The 19,484-nt window shown below is 40.8% G+C and overlaps 1 protein-coding gene across 1 annotated transcript in view; it reads left to right on the forward strand.

The window, feature by feature from the left end:
• The window catches only part of LOC130153037 (tropomodulin-2), a 36,448-nt gene extending 19,078 nt beyond the window's left edge, over positions 1-17,370 (forward strand). The window contains exons 4-10 of the mRNA XM_056347452.1: positions 5,048-5,170; positions 7,434-7,520; positions 10,234-10,364; positions 10,985-11,092; positions 11,361-11,504; positions 11,835-11,979; positions 13,820-17,370. Of these exons, the coding sequence (XP_056203427.1) occupies positions 5,048-5,170; positions 7,434-7,520; positions 10,234-10,364; positions 10,985-11,092; positions 11,361-11,504; positions 11,835-11,979; positions 13,820-13,854 (773 nt within the window). The 3' untranslated portion in view covers positions 13,855-17,370. The remainder of the gene's footprint in view (positions 1-5,047; positions 5,171-7,433; positions 7,521-10,233; positions 10,365-10,984; positions 11,093-11,360; positions 11,505-11,834; positions 11,980-13,819) is intronic.
• The last annotated feature ends 2,114 nt before the right edge of the window (positions 17,371-19,484 follow it).

Below are 19,484 nucleotides of genomic sequence, written 5' to 3' on the forward strand. Positions count from 1 at the left end.
AATCAAAGCGTGCTGATCAGAGTCAAAGATGCTGGTACAATTTAAATTTTCTCCTTGTGCATATGCACAATAGATTTCATAACTTTGGAAAGCTTACCTTTGCAGCCTTCCTCTTCCATTACCATAATTTTTAAGGCACAGAATATGCAGATACTAATCCAAGAGTAACAGTGCAGCAGCAATTATGATACTGCCTTTTAACTACTACTAGCTTTCAGCTTCACACTTACTTGAACTTGGCCTGTTTTCTTCTTCATAATACAAATTGATTCCTGGTAAGAACTAATTTAGCTCAATTTTCATAGAATATTTGTAGGGAGGAGTTTAAACAAGCCTCAATAGAAAAGAACAGTGCAAAATGGAAAAAGTGAATCAGGTGCCTGTGATTTATGCAAGGCAGATTTCCAAGATTATTGCATTTCACTTCTAAGGTCAGTGTAGTATTCTGTAATTGAGAATAAACAGGCACTCGCTGTAGTCAGTGATTCATTGAAAAGTATGAAGTGATAAGTGTAACCAGATATTTTCTTGAAAGTACAATAATCTGAACTACAGTTTATAGGAAAAGAAGGGACATTATTGTTTTACAATTATAGCAGAAAATGCATTTGTATTATAAAATTAAGTAACTATCCTTAATAAAATGGATGTTAAATAAAAGGATATTTTTACAGATAGTATAATGGGCTTACTTCCCACCTGTGCTTTGTTGAATTTTGGTTTGTATAAGGTGGGAATAAATCCTAAGTATTTATACTAAATAAAAATGGTGGCAATCTATATTTATTCACAAAAGTCTAATGACGTAAGAAGGAAGGCAGAGAGAAGACATACCAGAAATGATGTTCCAAATGCTGTAAACTATAAATGAAGATGAAATCCTCAAAACGTTTCTTAGATTGGACACACTGGTAAAATACTAGCAACTATGCTATTTGAATTCCCCCCTTTTCCCTCCTTATATAACAATAAACAAACAAACACTTCAGGAAAACACACTTTAAGTAGTTCTCTGTGCAGTTAATACATTTTCCTATAGATGTGCGTATGTGGTTATGTACTTTATTATTGTATAAGGAAATAAAGTTAGGGATGCATCTCATTTCCTTGCTTTACTTTGACAATGCGTTCATGGAGACATTTGTAAAATGCAGGAAATCAGAGCTTGCTGAAACCAAGTAGCAACGTTACACCTATGTCTTTATGACTGTACCCACTGCATTTCTTTTTCTCCATAGAATTTGTTTTCCTTTTATCTCCCTCTGCATTTCTGTGTCTCTCTGTAGTGCTTTTTACTGAATCCTTCTTCTCTTTGGTTTTCAATGGATTTTTTCCCCTGAGCCTCTTTGGAGTAAAACATGAACCTTATCATATTTCAATTTGAATAGAAGTTTTGCAGTGTGAAAAGGGATAGGTCTGCTGTTAGACTGAGCCAGGACAAATCTCAACTCACTGCACTCATAGTCAGAGAGTCCCTGTCGTATAATAAGCCGCCTCAGTTGTCATCCAGGTCACCCCAGGCACTTATCCTAGTTTGACAGAAAGAAGGGAATACTGATGTGCAGTTAAAATTTCATGTAAAAAAACCCCAACACTTTGGATGCTAGACATTTGGAGTTTCTATGCATACGTAAAAATAAAATGATATTTTAATGCCTTTTTTTTTTTTTACTGGAATTTTATCTTGTTTTGCAGTTAAACACAAGAATATATTATTTTTGCACATAAATGTGGTTATCTTTGTGTTGGTAATGCTGATGTAGCTCAAGTAAAAACTTGACTGACATAACTTTTGTCACTGATTTTCCTAGGTAGAAAAACAAGCTATTACTATTAAGACTTATCACAGAACATCAGCATATTCTGGAGGCAAAATGTAACACTACCAAAATTAATTACACCACATGGAGTGTTACAGTAATGTATCTTCTAAAATACAGCGTGAATATAAACAGCACAAAGAGCAGCAGCCTTTGTCTATAAATCTCACTTTAAAATAATGAAACATCACTATTTTTCCAAGGCTTCTTCCAAATAATATATTTTAAATTTAAGCTGGGCCATTGAAACAAGCAAGCCACAATCCATATTTTATTTTGTCAGTGAATTCCATGATGGCAGTATATAATGAATTTGCAAGGTACAGATGTGGCACTAAGAGGGACCTCCTGAATCTTTAAACTCTGTCCTTAAAAAAATGAAGGAAACCTCGTTCACAGCTGTCTATAAAGACAGACACAGTTTTGCTGTTGGTGGACAGGTAATGAATTCCTAATAACGTGCTAAATGTATAAGCTCTTCTAACCTCTGTCTGCCATGCTACAGCATCTCTTCACAGTGGGATAATACAAAAGAATGTTCTTATCTAGACAGCAGAAAAAAGAATATTTTTAAAACACCAGTGGACGCCAGCAAGGCCCACATACATTAAAGATATGTATTACTATCTTTGACATGACCTTGCCCCTTTAAATATTTCATATAACCAATAATAGAATTTTTTAAAAACATTTGCCAAGAATGCTTTAAATGAAACTATCATTGGGAGTCAGATACACATTTAAAAAGATTCGGGCTGCCGTCCAAGAATGACATATGCCTGAAACAAATGCTTAAAAAAATTATTCCTATATATGTGAACTGCACAGAAAAAGTATGAGTGTGAACTGGTTTCCATTACCCCTGGATTTCTTGCTACACAAGATACTTGGCCTACTCTGATCCAAAGTCCATAGAGAAGGACCAACTGTATATTACTTACTGTGCCCAGTTTACACCAGACTTGAGGTCCTGTGTCCTTTTAAAATGTTATGTGTGAAAGTATAGATGTCCGTCAGCATTTGGTAATGGTGTGGCTGGGGAGTGAGTGTGAAAAATCACGTGTTGTCTGATGGAAATGTTTCATGCAAGGTATGTCTCTGTGAAGTATAGCTGTTAGGGGATACTGTCATCAGGCGGGATAAAGATAAGGAGGATTGCCTCAAGATCTCAAATGACCTAGTGATTACTTGAAACTCATGTGGAACCACCAGTGATCTGAGAGGAAAATATTTTACGGACAGTACTCCTTACTATCGTTTTTTTACTCAGATATTCTGATTAATTTTGGCCTTCTGGCTTCCGACATAGTAATGAATTTTTTTCTTTATATGTTAACCTTACCAGTCGAATGGGCATCAAGTTAAGTCTTGGTCAGTGGTCTCTGGAAGCTGCTATCCAATACTTCAGATTAGGTGGTAGTTCAGAGGGAGTCTGAAATCATAGCACCTGTGCTGTTATGAAACCTGGAGGGCATGACTAATCTGTTTCCACAGAGTATTTCTCACCCCAAATTTCCACTTGACTTTTGTTTGATGATGCTGGGTTGGCTATCTCTGATTCATATAACCCAGTGCGTGGTGAAAGTTAAAATGATTCTTATCTTTGGCCCAAAAAGGCTTTTATCTTCTAGAAGACTCTTCTTAAAAAATGACTTAAAATACCACATGAAAATTAAATCATACTACTTTGTCTTTCTACATAACCTTCTGTCCAGTTTTGTACTCAGAAATTATTTAGCCTTGGTACAAATCTCTCTAGGGTAAATAATTCAAATCCTGCACCAGTAAACCTTGCCAGAGTTTCAGAAATTTCCATTTTTTCTGACCTTACTCGGTGACTGCAGTCATGGAAGCTGACAGTATAGAAATTGCTGTAGACAAGCCTGTATGAAAGAGAGAAATGAACTGGGTATTATCTACATGAAAATGATACTTTGGACCATAATGGGCCAAAATTAAGCCACAAAAGGATGGCAATGTTGAAAAAACAGAGGCAAAGCATCTGTATTTCAACACTAAGTATCAGAACTGCATTTATTAATGGTAACAAAATAGTATCACTAAGACAGTTAAAATTAAACTATTTCAGAAACTTTTCAGAAACCCACAGGATATGCTTCAAGCACTATATCTAGAGCGTACAAAGCTGCACAAAAAGGCATTTTAAAGTTGACAGCGGGCCAAAGCCACCTGCATCCAAAGAGCATCACAGCTTCATTCTAATGGCATTAACTAAAGTCTGCTTGAGCAGTATTTGTCAGGGACAAGGTAAGGGGAGCTGCTTCGCAGTGGAGAGCAGAAGATGGGAATTCACAGAATTATCACAGCGATGACACCGTCTGTTGCATGTGGCATCATCTAATGCATCACTGACTGTATGGGTTTGGTACAGGAAAGTCCTGAGTGGGAGAGAAGCCCCAGCAGCGCTGGTGACTGAAGTGCAGCCCAAGCTCTGATTTAAAGGGCCTTGCTCCAAGCGTTGGCAGTTACATCATCGCATTGCGGAGGTTAACTGTAATAGCAGGCTACAGGAGAGTCAGGCTTGTTGTGTTGTTTCTGGATTTATCCCCCAGTTTTCTCATTTCAGCAAAAGGGCCGATGATCTCGGTCTGGGGGGAATGTCGCATGGAAACACACACTGGTAACGCCAACGTAACAGCAGGCAAGTAGGTCAGGAGTCTTTCTTGGGGAACATGTGGTTCAGTTCAGACTTTCCAGGCCTGCACAGATGATCAGGATAAGGCTATTTATGTGAATGATTGTCAGGAGACACAGAGGGGAACTACTCATGGAGAGGCTGGGAATTAAGCTGAGTTACTGGAAGAGAACAGGTTTGCTGAGCTTTGAGGCTCTTGTATGGAATGTGGTAAACTGAAACATTCTTGCAGTAGGATGGTTTTAACTGTTTCTGGTGCCTCATTTAAACATAATGGCCACAGGAACTTTAGAAAAATCCCAGCTGTGACTGCTCCTGGGGATTTATTTTAGGACATTTGCTTTCACATTAACAATCACCAACACAAAACAGAAGTCTGCACCTTTTGATTTTAGACTCTTGTTAAGATCCTGGTGTGGAGGATAGCATCAAGTAAGAAAAAGGAAGACATGTACCTGATAATATTTCCAAGCGTTTCCCCTGTCTCAGACCTATTCCCCTTCACTGCCAGCCGGCAGAGGAGTTGTTCCAATAATTCATTACTCACTCTGGGTTTTTTTTCTTCTCTTAGGAAAAATATTTATCCCTAAAGAAAAGCCCATAGAAACTCGTACAGAAGAGAAAGTGACCCTGGATCCGGAACTAGAAGAAGCCCTGGCCAGCGCTTCAGATACCGAGCTCTATGACCTTGCAGGTTAGATAATTTATAGGCGTGATCCTCCTACACGTCCAGTTCTTCTCTGCCTAGACCTGCCACCAGGAGACATCCATCAGGAGTGTCTCATGACCAGCTCTCAAATACCTGCTGTTCCGCTATACAGACAGGTAGCCAACCTGTGGGCCATGCGTTGCCCATGATGACTTCAAGCATGACTCAATAGCTGCTGTATTTTAGACTTCTCTCATCTACTTATAACTGATGTGTCAGGCAAGGCGAGAAGATGAGCCAACTAACATGATTTGGGGAAAGGAAGGGTAGATGGTGAACTGCAGGCTGGGTTGCTTGCATTGCAGTGCAAACCACTGATCTTACTACATCCACATTGTTTGTAGCATACTTCTGCTACCTCCTCTTTATTCTGACATCCCAAATGGCAGGATGAACTTGTTAGAGGATTCAGTAGATGAGGGAATGCATCCAGGAAGAAATTTGGAACCTAATCCCTTGAATCAGAAAATTGGTTGTCAGCCGATTAGTCCTGGGTATCTTCACCACTTCTAATTCTTTTCCTTTAATGTGGACTATAACCTCATGTTCTAGAGTGTGCACAAAGGAAATAATTCTGAAGTGTATCCACTTGCAAGAATGCATGAACATTTGAACCTACAGCATAACAAAAGCCAATCTGTAGTTCTTGAGCCGCCTGTGACTTTCAAGCAGTTTGTATCATGGGTATGTTGTGTGTTTATGCTAGCAGAAGAGCATCATCTGAATCCATAATTTAGGAAGAAGCAAACCAGCTAAAGCTGGTGAGATTAATGACAATGGGTCATCCTAAAATCCTGCTCAACCCAGTGTTGAGACCTTCCTATGGAACCACTGACATCTCCTGCCCTGTCTACACAGTTCAGAGTGGATCCTGTCCTTCCCTGGGCTCTCTGAGGTCCATAGTCTACATTTTTTGGGGCCCTAGTCTATACAGAAATTTTGGTGGGAGAATTGCAACCCTGTTGACAATTATTTTGGTTTTCTTAGGAAAATCTAAATGAAATATTTCAGCATATTAGATTAGTGTGAATCTGGGTTAGATCAAGACTAAACTCAAAACTCTTGTAGCTACCATATTGTCCTATGGAAGGATGTAATCTTGCCATTATCTTTGTAATTCTTGGCTACACCACCGATTTCTGGATGCATTAGTCTTGGCTCTGACTGAAATATGAAGTATCACAGGAACCACAGGTTTATAATGCAGCTGGCATTTCTCAGGTCTGAAGTCTGAGGTTCATGGAATGAAGTTCCAAGTTGTGCTTAGCATCCGGCAATTCACAACAGAATTGTAGGTGTCAAGGTCTAATGAAAAACAGTGAGTAGCACACACCTACTGCTGAGAGTTCTGAAAGTGTCCTGTAACAGCAACTGAAGAGTCATTTGCTTACAGAACAGAGTATGTTCCCTAAGAAAAAACTCATGATAATGTAAACACCTACATCAATTTCAATAACTTTTAATTAATGCATGAATCTGTAGAATAAAGTCCAACTAGATAATTTATGGGAGAAGTATCAAAATATCAGCAAACACACCACAATTTATTCTCTGGCACTGTGGAAGCTCATCTCCACAAAAGGTAACTTTGCAGCTTTTATGGAGTTTTGGTTTCTCTTGTCATTTCTGTCATAATAATTCGTATCCTCACTACTTATTTTAAAGTCCTGGAATAGATTCTTTTTTTTCCCCAAGCATGTTAGCATCCATGTGCTTCTATAAGAAACCCCAGCATGAATGCCAATTCATTAAGCTAACCACACGTACAGTCAAATTCTCCTCTGATATGCCAAACAATACAACAAAGCAATAAGTGGTGCAGGTTGTATAGTAGGGAAAAGAAATGATTAGGAATGTAGCACTGAAACAAGTTACCCAGCGAGACTGTGGGATTTCCATCCCTGGATGTTTTCAGGATCCAGCTAGACAAAGCCATGGCTGACCTGGTTAATGTTGGCAACACTCCTGCTAGAGAGGGAGGCTGGACAAGATGACCCACAGTGTTTCTTTCCAGCTGGCATTTCTGCGATATGCATACTACATTGATTCAGTTGTTCAAAAAGTCCATATCTCCAGTATTTAGACCCCTAAATACTCTCCCTACAAGCAAGCATGACTCAGAGAGTTAATATTTTATAAAGGGAGTTTTGTTTGGGGAACTAAACTAGAATTTGTAGCAGATATTTTTCTGCAGGTTTTGTTTCTGCCATTAATATTGTATCCTGTTGCTGGTATTTCCACATTTTAGCTGTTCTTGGAGTGCACAACATGGTCAACAACCCAAAATTTGATGAAGGAGGAGCCCGCAGTAAAGATGGAAAAGGAACCGTGAGAAGTAAGCAAGCAGATTTATCTTGTGGACTATATGTCATCCTTAGGCACTTCTACACCTATAGGTTGGGTGCATTGGTCTGATTTAGTGTAATGTAACTGGGCCTTACCTTGATTGATCTAATTAATGTGAGGCATAGCTCTTTAAAGTAAATGCAACCTTAAAATTCATTATCTATAATGACAAACTACTACGCAAATAAATCCTTCCAAAGGAGCTTTGTTTTCCTAGAGAGCAATATATGGCTCTGCAGAGGTGCTTGAAAGTATAGGAGTATTTAAGAAGCCAAGACATACATATTTTCATTCCACTTCAGTCTAGGCAGCAGGCAGAAAACATAGCGAGCTGTAGCTAAGAGGTGGCCACAGCACAGACCAGGCCATCTCACCCCAAGTACTTACATTTATGCAGCTGAAAAACCACTTGTAACTATGGGGCTCAAACGTGGCAGAATCCCTGGCAGGGTCACATCTCTGCCCAGAGTCGCATCAAGCTGCATTCCCAGGGAGGCAAAGACCACAGGGATCTGCTCCTGCCCCTGCTGCTCTCTCCAACCTACCACCTCCCCCTTAGTCCTGTGGCTGTGTGTTTAAACATTGCCCGTTACCCGGTGCCGTAGGTACGCGGGAAGCATAATCGTGCAGGAAATCCCCCAACAGAAACAGCTAGAGTTACTAAAACCAAATCCAGACATGTTTGTACTAACAGAACAGAACTTTGGTGAATCAGATCTTAGCTCAGCAGCAAACAGAAGGCTGGACAGGGGGGAGAATTGGGTACGTCTGAATTCCAAGTTTTTCTTGAGAGCTGCCAGGCCTCGAGTCAGAATTCATCACCTCCAAGCTCTGGGATATCCAGTGGGCTGAACTTCACTTTTTAAGACAAAGTTGTGCAATACCCTCTTCTAGGGAAACAGTACTCAAAAAATGTTTTCTTCTGCTAAGGCCACAAGAACAACAACTCTCTTTACCAAGGACTTTCATTTCCATCCTTCATTACTAAAGGGGAGGTAGGAGAGTAGACAGGACACTCTCACTTCATTTTTCTCAGGATTAAGGCTGCTCTGCAAGCCTCCCCAGTGGGCCCCTGTGCGAGCTGCTGTCTATCTCAAAGCAGGCAACCGCCTGCATTACTAATCCACATAGATTTCAGAATATTTTTGTTGTACTGAGTCAAAATGTCAGCTATGTGAGTCAGCTAAACTATGCTCCAATCACAAACTTAAGAACCAGAAAATCACTGTCACATCACTGTACTCTTTGGTCCAAAAGCAATACCTTTCCTTAGCCAAGTGAAATGCTTCAGTAAAAGAGGGAGACATCTCAGAAGTTGCCTATCAATGTGGCAAAACAGCACCATGATTAGAGAAACAAGATAAAACTCATGGGAAGAAACAAGAAGTAGAAAACCAAAAATACTGCTAACTCTAGACTGAGTATTCTGTGATGTCTAACCTGAGGACAGGGTGCAGGTCTCTCCCTAGCTCCCAGCTTGGCAGGGTATTGCCATAAGCCCAAAAAATGGTTTGCTGTTTTTTGTTTACTTTCCACTCTGGAATCCAAGGTGAATTTTCTATATGCATTTTACCAGTAGTTTTCAATTCCCTACTGCTTAGGAAGGCTGGAGTGTTATTCAGGGATATGTGAGGTCTCCTAGGGAATTAGTTAAAAAAAATAAAAAGTACAGGGTGAAAGGGAGCAGAATGAAAACCAGCTCATTTGTGTATGATTTCATCTCTACTAAGAGTGTGAGTTCTAAAAAAATATTTGGTTTTCTTTTGGCCCATGACATGACATGAGCTATACCCATTGCACTGAACAGCAATGCATAGTACATTGAGACTTGAGCATGAGCCTCCAAAATTGCACACTGCCTGCAACATAAATTAAAAGGGTTTAAACATACTTGTGGTCAGTGACATATTCCTGTCTTGCCTCTAGTGGCTTAGGTGGTCAGGGCTTATAAATTAATCTCCACAACTACATGCGTGGGAATTAGAAGTACTAACTGTGTGCAAAGCTATGATTTTTATGCATCTCAATATTTATAGCTCATAGGTTCCAGCATTAAAAATCGTATCTCATTGGCGCATGAGTACTCAAAGACTTCATAAATCTTGGTCCTGGCAGACAGACTTGCTTTTCATGCTTTGATAGTTTTATTATTTAGAAAGTGCAGATGTTGCAATTTTATGAGGGCTAATTGAATTTATAGTAAGACTGATAGCATCAGCCCAGAGAAGGAAACTGAGGGGCCTCCTGATGGTGTTCCTTTATGTTAGCACAGCCTACTCATAGGTGCAGGGACATTTTCTCACTAATGTAATGGGCGAGTTCTGAGCACACCTTCCTTGACAGATACTAGACAAAGAACAAAGCAGCCCGTGCAGTATATTACAATACTATACATCCTATACAATAGTCTTTAAAGCTGCTATTAATTGTACTGGAACTTTTGTGCATAAAAGGAATTTGTCTGTGACAATACTGCCCAGCCTCTGTGTCTGCAGGCTCTAATGACATGCTTCAGGGGGCACAGAAGGTACAAAGGGCTTGGCAGGGGTAGTGGGGCTTATACTCCTGTTTCCAAGTTTTGTGGTTCATATAAACCCTTTTGTGAATGCTACAGTACAAACCTAAACGGGAATTGAAAAGCCAGACTGTTACTGATGATGCCTGTTCCTCACAACAACATTTTATGAGATCTTGTGTTGCAGATGTGGTGAAAGGTGAAAAGGTCAAGCCCATCTTTGAGGAGCCACCTAATCCAACCAACGTGGAAGCAAGTTTACAAAGGATAAAAGCAAATGATCCTAATCTCATAGAAATTAATCTCAACAACATAAAGGTAGATGCTGTGGTTTCATTTATGTCACCATTATTCAAATATTTCCAAAGCCCATGCCTTTTATCTTCAAATTTTGTCTTTTACTGTTCAGAAAAAGCAGGACACAGAGGAAAAGGGTGTGGAGGGAACTGTTGTAGAGGCTCCACGGTCATCAATGCCCAATATTGAATTAGATGCCAATTAAAAGCCCAAGGGGTTACTCCCTCTGGCTGCTTTTCTTCAGCAGATTGTAAGGCAAGATATCTCATGGGCACTGTATAATCATCACCGGCCAAATTCAATTAGCCCAGACATACAAATGAAGGAGAAGCTGGCAGGCAGAGACAGAACAACCAGCAGCAAAATAGGAAAGTAGCTCTGAGATGTGTCACGTGCTTGTGTTGGCCTGACCCAGTTCAAGGCAATGCTGACATCACGTCCTAGCACAAGGTCCCCATGGCTCCCAGAAGGCCACTACAAGCAGAGGATGCTTTGTCCATTCTGAGATACTCTTAAAAGCATTGGAGATGTTTAAATTGTGTAGACTGTGGCAATTAATCAATCAGCTTGATAATAATTAAAATCAGTGTCTAGCAATGTGACTGGCTTTCCTAATTACTGGATTTATCTTATTACTGTAGAATATTCCTATTCCAACACTGAAAGAATTTGCAAAAGCTTTGGAAAGCAACACGCATGTGAAGACATTCAGCCTTGCAGCTACTCGAAGCAATGACCCTGTAGCTATTGTAAGTTTAAACACTGCTTGGAAAAAAAAACCCCAACAATTTTTAAGTAGGTCTGTGTCTGCTTTAGGATGCATTCTTTATTGTCCCTCACAGAATTTCCCTGTGACTATGCAAAGTAGAAGCATAATCTCTTCTGATCGACCTGTATGTTCTTTCAAGCCTATTTATGCTTGAAATTTACCTATTTATGTAGGTAATAAGCTATGTTTTGCAGATTCCCTGAATCTTTCAAGACATTATCTCATATTCCCTCTTTTTGACCCCTCAGGCATTTGCAGATATGTTGAAAGTGAACAAAACACTGAAGAGTCTGAATGTAGAATCAAACTTCATCACTGGGACGGGTATTTTGGCACTGATTGATGCACTGAAAGAGAATGAATCCCTGACAGAGATTAAAATTGACAACCAGGTAAAGACAGAGCATTGAGTGAGTCCCCTTTTGTCTGCCTTCTACATGGATTCCCAGAGCATTCTCCTAGAGGGCTCTAGCAAAGTCAAGGCAGCCTCTGTGGCTCAGTCTTTCTGCAGCTCGTGTCCCATGCCCATACAACCAAACAGTGGAAAACTTCTAAATAAAACTGGTTTCAAAGCCAAATATAAAACCCAGAGCAAAATCCTCAGGGGCAGGATTCTCTTTGTAGTTTGCAGCACAGTTCTGAACTATAACCACTTATTTCTCTCTCATATGAAAACAAGTATTTTATTTTCTTTTGCGGACATTTCACCACATCACCAACAGAGGCAGCAGCTGGGGACAGCTGTAGAGATGGAGATTGCCAAAATGCTGGAGGAGAACTCCAAGATTCTCAAGTTTGGATACCAGTTCACAAAGCAAGGTCCAAGAACCAGGGTAGCAGCAGCTATCACTAAAAACAACGATCTGGGTAAGGCGCTACTACATCTACTCATCACTTCCTTATGTAGGCCAAACCTTGACCTTCCTTGACACAACTCTTCCTGTCTATACCTAAGATTGAATTTTAACTCTACAACATTTGGTCTGCTATATGTGAGGGTTGATGCATAGCTCCATGGACTCTAGAGTAAACAACAGAGCAGAGATCTTACTGTGATTAGGAGCCACTGTTCTTTTCCTTCTCCTACTCCTTCTGGGAAGAGGAGTTACTTCAGCCTTTTCCATGGAGCACCCTGGACTTCCAGCTCCCCTGTCAGCTCTTCTGACCAGTATGTAGAGTGCCAAACCCATCCTGTTTATTCAGTGGACGCAGAAGTCCTCACTTTGTCCTGCCCATGACAGACCAAGCCTGCCCAACCAAGGGAACAAAAAAGACTTGCCTGCCTGCCCAAGCACAAGCAAAGACAACAAAGCTTTGCAAGTTTTGCCTGAGCGTGACTTGCTCTGCCCTGTGTGCTCAACACAAAGAGTAAGAAGGAGATGACTAGGCAAGAATAGTTTAGAGTAAGAAGGGGGGAAAAATGAATTAACTATGTGTTTCTAATCAATTCTGCTTCAAATTAAAGTGTCAAGCCCTGATGCCTTTGCTGGCTTCAGCTTGGGTTTCTCTCTGTGAGAACAAGAGAAAAGTTGAGCTAGAACCTGTTTCTTTCACAGATACTTCTGGTTTTTTTCAGTTTTAATTTTTAGCAGTACCTATGCATTCCAATCATACACTGTTGGTCCTGAAACTGTTAGTGTCCCAAAATGGTATTTGAAACATTCCACCAAAGAGAGGAAGACCTTTTTTTCCACTTTTTAACCAGTTGCCATGAGATATATGTCCTGCACCTAACCTTCATTTTCCTGCTTTTGTATTGTATGGTTTTGTTCAAGATTTAGTAGGACAGAATACCTACAAGAATTTAATAAAAGAAATGAAGCAATGAAACACTGAAAGCACACACAAATGACTGATGTTACACTGTAGGCTTTGGAATCATGCAATCTGTTTGCCAAGAAAGCATGATGAAATAAACCTGATAGTAAAGTAATGGGATGTTTGTAGTAATATATTGTTGTTATTGACTTTCTGTAGCAAGAAGTGTTCATTCATTCAGTTTTATGGCTTTTGTTCTGTACTTTAGGAGTTCAATATCAGAAACAGGACATGACAGTTTGATGCAACACCAAATTTTGTTTCATACAAACAGAAGAACCTCACTAATCTTAGCTGGCCAAGTCAGAGAAGACTCAATACATTTTTATCAGGGTATGGAGCAGCATACTCACTGATACCAAATTACTTTCTAAAGTAAAATTCAAATTACTTTATAAAAGCGTATGATTATTACTTACCTATAGTATATACTTGTGCAATTACAAAAGTTCTTAATTTTTGATGACTAATGCTTAAATAATCCAGAGTACTGCCACGCAGACTAGAGCAGACCAGTATCCACTTACCTGGAACACAGTGGCTTTTAAAAGAGCAATAAAACTGTAACAAAAATCTAAATGAAGCCATTGGGAGGAAGCACTGGAAATGGTGATCTCTTCATCATCTAATACCTTTAGCTCAGAATCTGATTTTTACTGAGTATGTATTGATATGAACACTTGGTGAAATTCTACAGTCTGCAATATAGAAAAATGCAGTTTAGATAAAATTGTTTTGTGTAGCATTAAAATCTGTTAATTGCTCCTGCTGAATATTTCTTGGAAACTCCTTCCTTCCTATTACTGGGAAGGAAGTGTGTCAGTGAGAAAATTCCTTAGGCTCTCAGGAAAGCAATAATAACTGCTCTTCTCTTGTTTTCTTGGTCTAGTTCGTAAAAAGCGGGTGGAAGGAGAGCGGCAGTAGCTACACCATAGAGGATGCAAGGCAAGGTTGGAGGCCACCAACAACTGCAATCTCAGAGTGCTCACTGGTCAGAAGGGAAGGCACTGGAAAATCATTACAATGGGAGTTGCTCATTTCTGTTAATGTCTCCTTTTAATCTCAAAAACACAGCCTGTTCATTGTTAATGTTCACAGTTAATTTAATTTTCATGAGAAAGATTCACAGCTGGTTTAATTTTAATGAAAAATAAGTTTTGCAATATCTAAAGCCAATATGCAGAATCTTAACTGTGTTACTAAGCATAATATATAGTGATTCTAACTCTTATTTTAGACACTTTTTGATGTGTTAAAATATGATCTTATCTATGGATAAGGGATTCTCTGCTGAAAATAGAAATTTTAGGGCCAAGTTCTGCAATGCCTTATGTTTGTGAATAATCCTTACTTACATGTGTATAGTTCTGCCGAACTGAGTCCTGCAATGGGATGCTCCCAGGAGTAGAACTAGTAATGCCAGTACAGGTTTGCAGGATCGCACCCTTGAGCCTCTCTCCTGCAGTGGGATCTGGGCAGCTGGAACCACACTGGAACAGTGCCCTTCTACCTTCTTGGGTCTCCACCTGTCCAGGTCCAAATGCAGGATCACGCCTAGATGTATAAATATCATCAAAGCCTACTTGTTTACATAAGCTTAGGTTAGGTGGATCATTTTGCAATGTTACACTGGTATTTGTTATTGTTACTTCACATTGTAAAGTAATATTAGTGCTGCCAATCCTATAGACTTCAAATGCTCTGGGTTTTTTTTCTAGGCCAACCGTTTTTTATTTGCTACTAGAATGCACAGTTTACAGCTGTTAATCTGAACAAGTATTCTGAGCAATATTTGTTTTGCTTTGAGCCATGCATTTGACTACTTTTTTTTTTTTTTTAGTTCTGGTATTTATGTACATTTGTTAGTATTATAGAACTGTTCTCAGGACCTTTTAGATGAAAAGTAATTAAATAGTTAATCCAGGTGAGCAACTGTGCTACCAGGGAAAAAAAAAACATTAAAAGGGTAGTTGTGACAGCTATATAACTTAGATCTATAGGCTTCAGTTCAGGTTTGTCCCTGTATCACAAGGCACTTAGGTGTTTGCATCAGTATTTAGCTGAATAAGGGCAGATTTAAGCATATGCACAAATGCTTTGCTAAATCAGAGCCTTAACTCAGATACTGGACATAATCTTAACCCAGTGGAAAGCACTCGGGAAGCAGCAGCTAACCCCAATGCTCAACTGCATCAAAATTTTAGTAAGAATTCAGTCTGATCCATTTTGTGTATTTTACAGTTTAAAACTGTTCTCTACCACTGTTTTATCACTGCCAACAGTTGTCTCTGACTAATAGCCAGAGGTTTGCTTTGGGTGCACATACCTATGCTGTAAGAGCTAAGGGAGGCTCGGATTCGGTGTGGCACACATGCCAATGCTTTCAGAAAGCTGCAGAAACACACATGGGGCTAGCGCTGCGACCCGGGAAACACTGGCCTCTCCTCCGAGAGCTCCTTCGGGACACCAGGAATGAAGTGCTGCTTCCTTCACCTCGGTGCCGGCACAGTGCTGGAGGTCATGGTCACTGCAGGGTCCCCCTGACCCAGGGAGGAGAGCTGTGAGCCACCGTGCGGCTGGGCAGCCAGGGATCAGAAACCGCAGGAGCCCCAGGAGCAGTTGGTACATGTCTGACATGCTTCCCTGACTGATGTTTTGATGACCAGAGTTGGAGTGCAAGCTAACAGGATGAACCCTCCCTCCGTGCCTTCTGTAATGGAAATGAGTAGGTCCAAGGCAATACTTCCCATTGGATACTGGTCTTCATACTGGGGTCCAAACTGAATAACATACACTTAAATCCCACTTAAAATACTTCGCTAAAGTGGTTTGCTGAGCTGGGATGTAAAGTGCAGTATGCACAGTTCCTTCCCTTCCTCAGAACAAGGCTGAACCCTTTGCTTTGCAAGTGAAAAACATAACACACAGGGGAGTCTTGCTGAGATTTTTCCTGGATCCATGCAGGATTTGCTGTGAAAAACTTTGGTATCCCATTTAAAAATAATAAAAAAAAAGACAAGTTCTGTAACACAGTCATAACTTTGCATGGGTTTAAACAAACAGTCCTTAAAAATAACCGGATTACCAGGGGAATACTAGGCTTTACAGCATCAAGTCTCATGGGTAGGAAGAATCCTCATCCCCAAAATCTAAAGATTATGGTACTGACAAACTTCAGTGATTAGAATTATACTGACCCTATTTTCTTCTTTTCCTTTGATCCAATCAAGGGAATCCCAACTATCAATTAGGGTTTTTTAATGTATTTTGAAGATATTTTCCTTTATGGCTACTTTTTTTTTTTAGGGGTGGTACATATATGTGTTTAAGGGAAACAAGTGCAATCCATTTCTAGTCTTAATTGCCATTTGAAGTGTTGGTATTTGCATGCAGCAGTTTTACAAGGATGGATTGGACTGACCGCTTCATTATGTCTGCAGCATGTCATCCTGTATAGCTTCGCTCAGAGCCACACAAGTGGTTATATAGTCAGGTGGCTCCATCCGTGTCAGCTACAGTTTGCATCAAGGACCAAGATACTTAGCTGGGGAAGTCTCTCTGGGCTCTCCATCCCTTCGTCTGCCATGCTTTTTGCACAGGCATGTTTCCTCTGAAGGGAGGATTCTTCAGGCACTTGAAGTTATAATCTCAAACACCAGCCCCACCATGCACTAGCAGCCAGTGCCTGGAGCTGTGCACCCCACAGCGAGGCACCTGGGAAGTCTGGCTCCTTCCAGTACGTGAGGAGAGCTCCTAATCCCTGGCCATTTTCTCCAGGCAGCTGCTGCCAGTGCCTGCCAGGGAGCTGGGTGACCAGGGATATCTCTGTCCTGCCTCTTCTGTGTGCTCCACGCAAGGGCTTTGTCGTCACTTGGCCTTGAGCATCACAAGTCAAACATTGCACCAATATAAAGATCTATTCAATACAACAACAACACACAATGGTGATGCTTGAAGGCAGATTTTCATATTAATATAGGCTTATTTAGCTGGTTAAAAATCTCTGCAACTAACACAAACGGGGTCAGGATATGACTAGCCATTTTAAATTCTGCTTTCAAGCAACATCTGGCATACTCAATGCTGAATGGGGAACAGGGACAGAAGAGTCCTTTTTTCTTAGGCAAACATTCAGGAGTAACTGTGTCTATTTTGCACGTTGCTTCTCGTGTTGACAGCTTCAGTTTGGTTTGTATTTTTTATACAGTTTTTTCATGGAAAAGCTCAACTTTGTGCGTGTCCTAACATATGTGTGAACTGTAGCGTGCACTAAGGACCGTATGTGTACATGTATAACTCTAGATGAAGACGTTATCTCTGGACAAAAGTAACTGCATGCGCACAGTGTGGTGCATATTACTCAAGAGGAAGAGAATTACCACGCTATGTAACAGTGACTCCCTAGCATTGTGGTTTTTCTAAATAAATCTTCATAAAGGATTTGGCCTTTGCAATTTCTTGTGGTTTTGTGCCTTGAATCAAGCCTCCCCTGACACTCTGACATCAGATTAAACAGCTTTCTCCACTGTGGCTCTTGCAGCTTTCACTCATCTGCATCATCTGCTAAGTTTCACCTTCTCTTCCCTCCACATTACATGCACTGGGCTGGATGCAACCATCATTCATTTGTGAATGATGGTTGGGTGCTCAGAACCAGGGCTGGGAGCAAAGCAACCTGCATTCTCCTCCCAGGTTTAACAGACTTCCTGGATTTACATACATAAGTCTGTGGGGCCTGACAAGATGCATCCCAGCGTCCTGAGGGAATTGGCTGATGTAGGAAGATCATGGAACAGATCCTCCTGGAAGCTATGCTAAGGCACATGGAGGACAGGGATGTGATTCAAGAAAGCCAGCACAGCTTCACCAAGGGCAAGTCCTGCCTGACCAACCTGGTGGCCTTCTAGATGGAGTGACTACATCAATGAGCAAGGGAAGAGCTATGGATGTCATCTGTCTGGACTTCTGTCCAGATGGATGGTGGACAGAGTCCACCACAAAATCCTTCTCTCTAAATTGGAGAGATACGGATATGACGGGTGGGCTGTTTGGTGGATGAGGAATTGATTGGATGGTTGCACCCAGAGGGTAGCGGTCAACGGCTCAATGTCCAGATGGAAATCAAATCAGGTGTCCCTCAGGGGTCTGTATTGGGACCAGTACTGTTTAATGTCTTCATCAATGACATAGTGAGATCAAGGGCACCCTCAGCAAGTTTGCAGATGGCACCAAGCTGAGTGGTGCAGTTGACACACCTGAGGGATGGGATGCCATCCAGAGGGACCTGGACAAGCTTGAGAAGTGGGTCCATGTGAACCTCTTAAGGTTCAACAAGGCCAAGTGCAGGGTCCTGCACCTGGGTCAGGGCAAATCTTGGTGTAAATACAGGCTGGGGGATGAAGGGATTGAGAGCAGCCCTGCCCAGAAGGACTTGGGAGTACTCATATATGAAAAGCTGGACGTGCGCCAGCAATGTGCTCTGCAATTATGTGACAAAGCAATAATAGATCTCTGCAGGCTGCTGTTCTTTTTTTGAAGTAAAAAATGAATGCAATTTATAAAAGGTCGATGCCATTGGAACTCCAAAGACTAAATCTCATGTCTTCTTCATTACTAACTCAGGGAAGATAGAGATTTCACTGTTTTGCAGAATTTAGAATCCAATTAAACCATGTGCAGTTGTATGCGTAAAATCACTGTTGTCTGATCAGGATCTTGCATCTGAAACACAGCAGATACACTGTATCACATTATACCTCCTCAGCTAGCTTCTACTCAGAAAGCTGCCAAATGGGCTTTCTGTGAGCATCAGGCAAAGACACACATATTTCCTGCCCTCTCTTCACACAGTCTCTTCGCAGTTTTCCGTATGGTGCTTCATTAGAATTTGACACCAGGAACACTGATTTCTTCCAGGGTATACACAGCTTTAAGCTTCAAGAGAATCAAGCACATTGTAGAGCACCTAAAGGCATAGACCAAGTTAATGAAATGGCTAAGAGGACCCTTGGAACCTATGCGGCATGTTAAAAGACACTGCAAAATACACATAATTGCATGTGCCTAAGGACATCACCCCACAGACAACGTGCTTTCTGCAATCCCATAGAAGTTTACAGTTTATCCGAAGAGAAACAGAATGTCTTCCCTACCCATTTAAAGACCACCTTTACATACATCAATACTTTTAACTCTGAAATCTTGCAGTATCTTTCTTTCTTGCATGCCAAAAAATTGATGAGACTTTTCAAGAAAATGAGGAAAAATAATAGTGAAAGAAGAGGAGGTATCTGTGTCCCAGTATGTGGTTCTGCTGGGATTTGCAAAGCCTAACATCGGAGATAGTGCTCATGGGAACTTTGCAGCACAATTCCCAGATCCTCAGTTGTCAGGGCACCAGAGAATACAGCTGCAGAGAAGCTCATGAGGTCACACACTCCATTTCCTATCTCCAAGATAGTGTTTTATTCCTACATACTTCATAGCTTTTGCAAAAAGACTGGGTTTGGTCCTGCATCCCTTTCATTACAGGGGTCGTGTTGAAGTCCCTTGGG

Source organism: Falco biarmicus, chromosome 7, assembly GCF_023638135.1.
Source record: "Falco biarmicus isolate bFalBia1 chromosome 7, bFalBia1.pri, whole genome shotgun sequence".
Taxonomy (NCBI): Eukaryota; Metazoa; Chordata; class Aves; order Falconiformes; family Falconidae; genus Falco; species Falco biarmicus.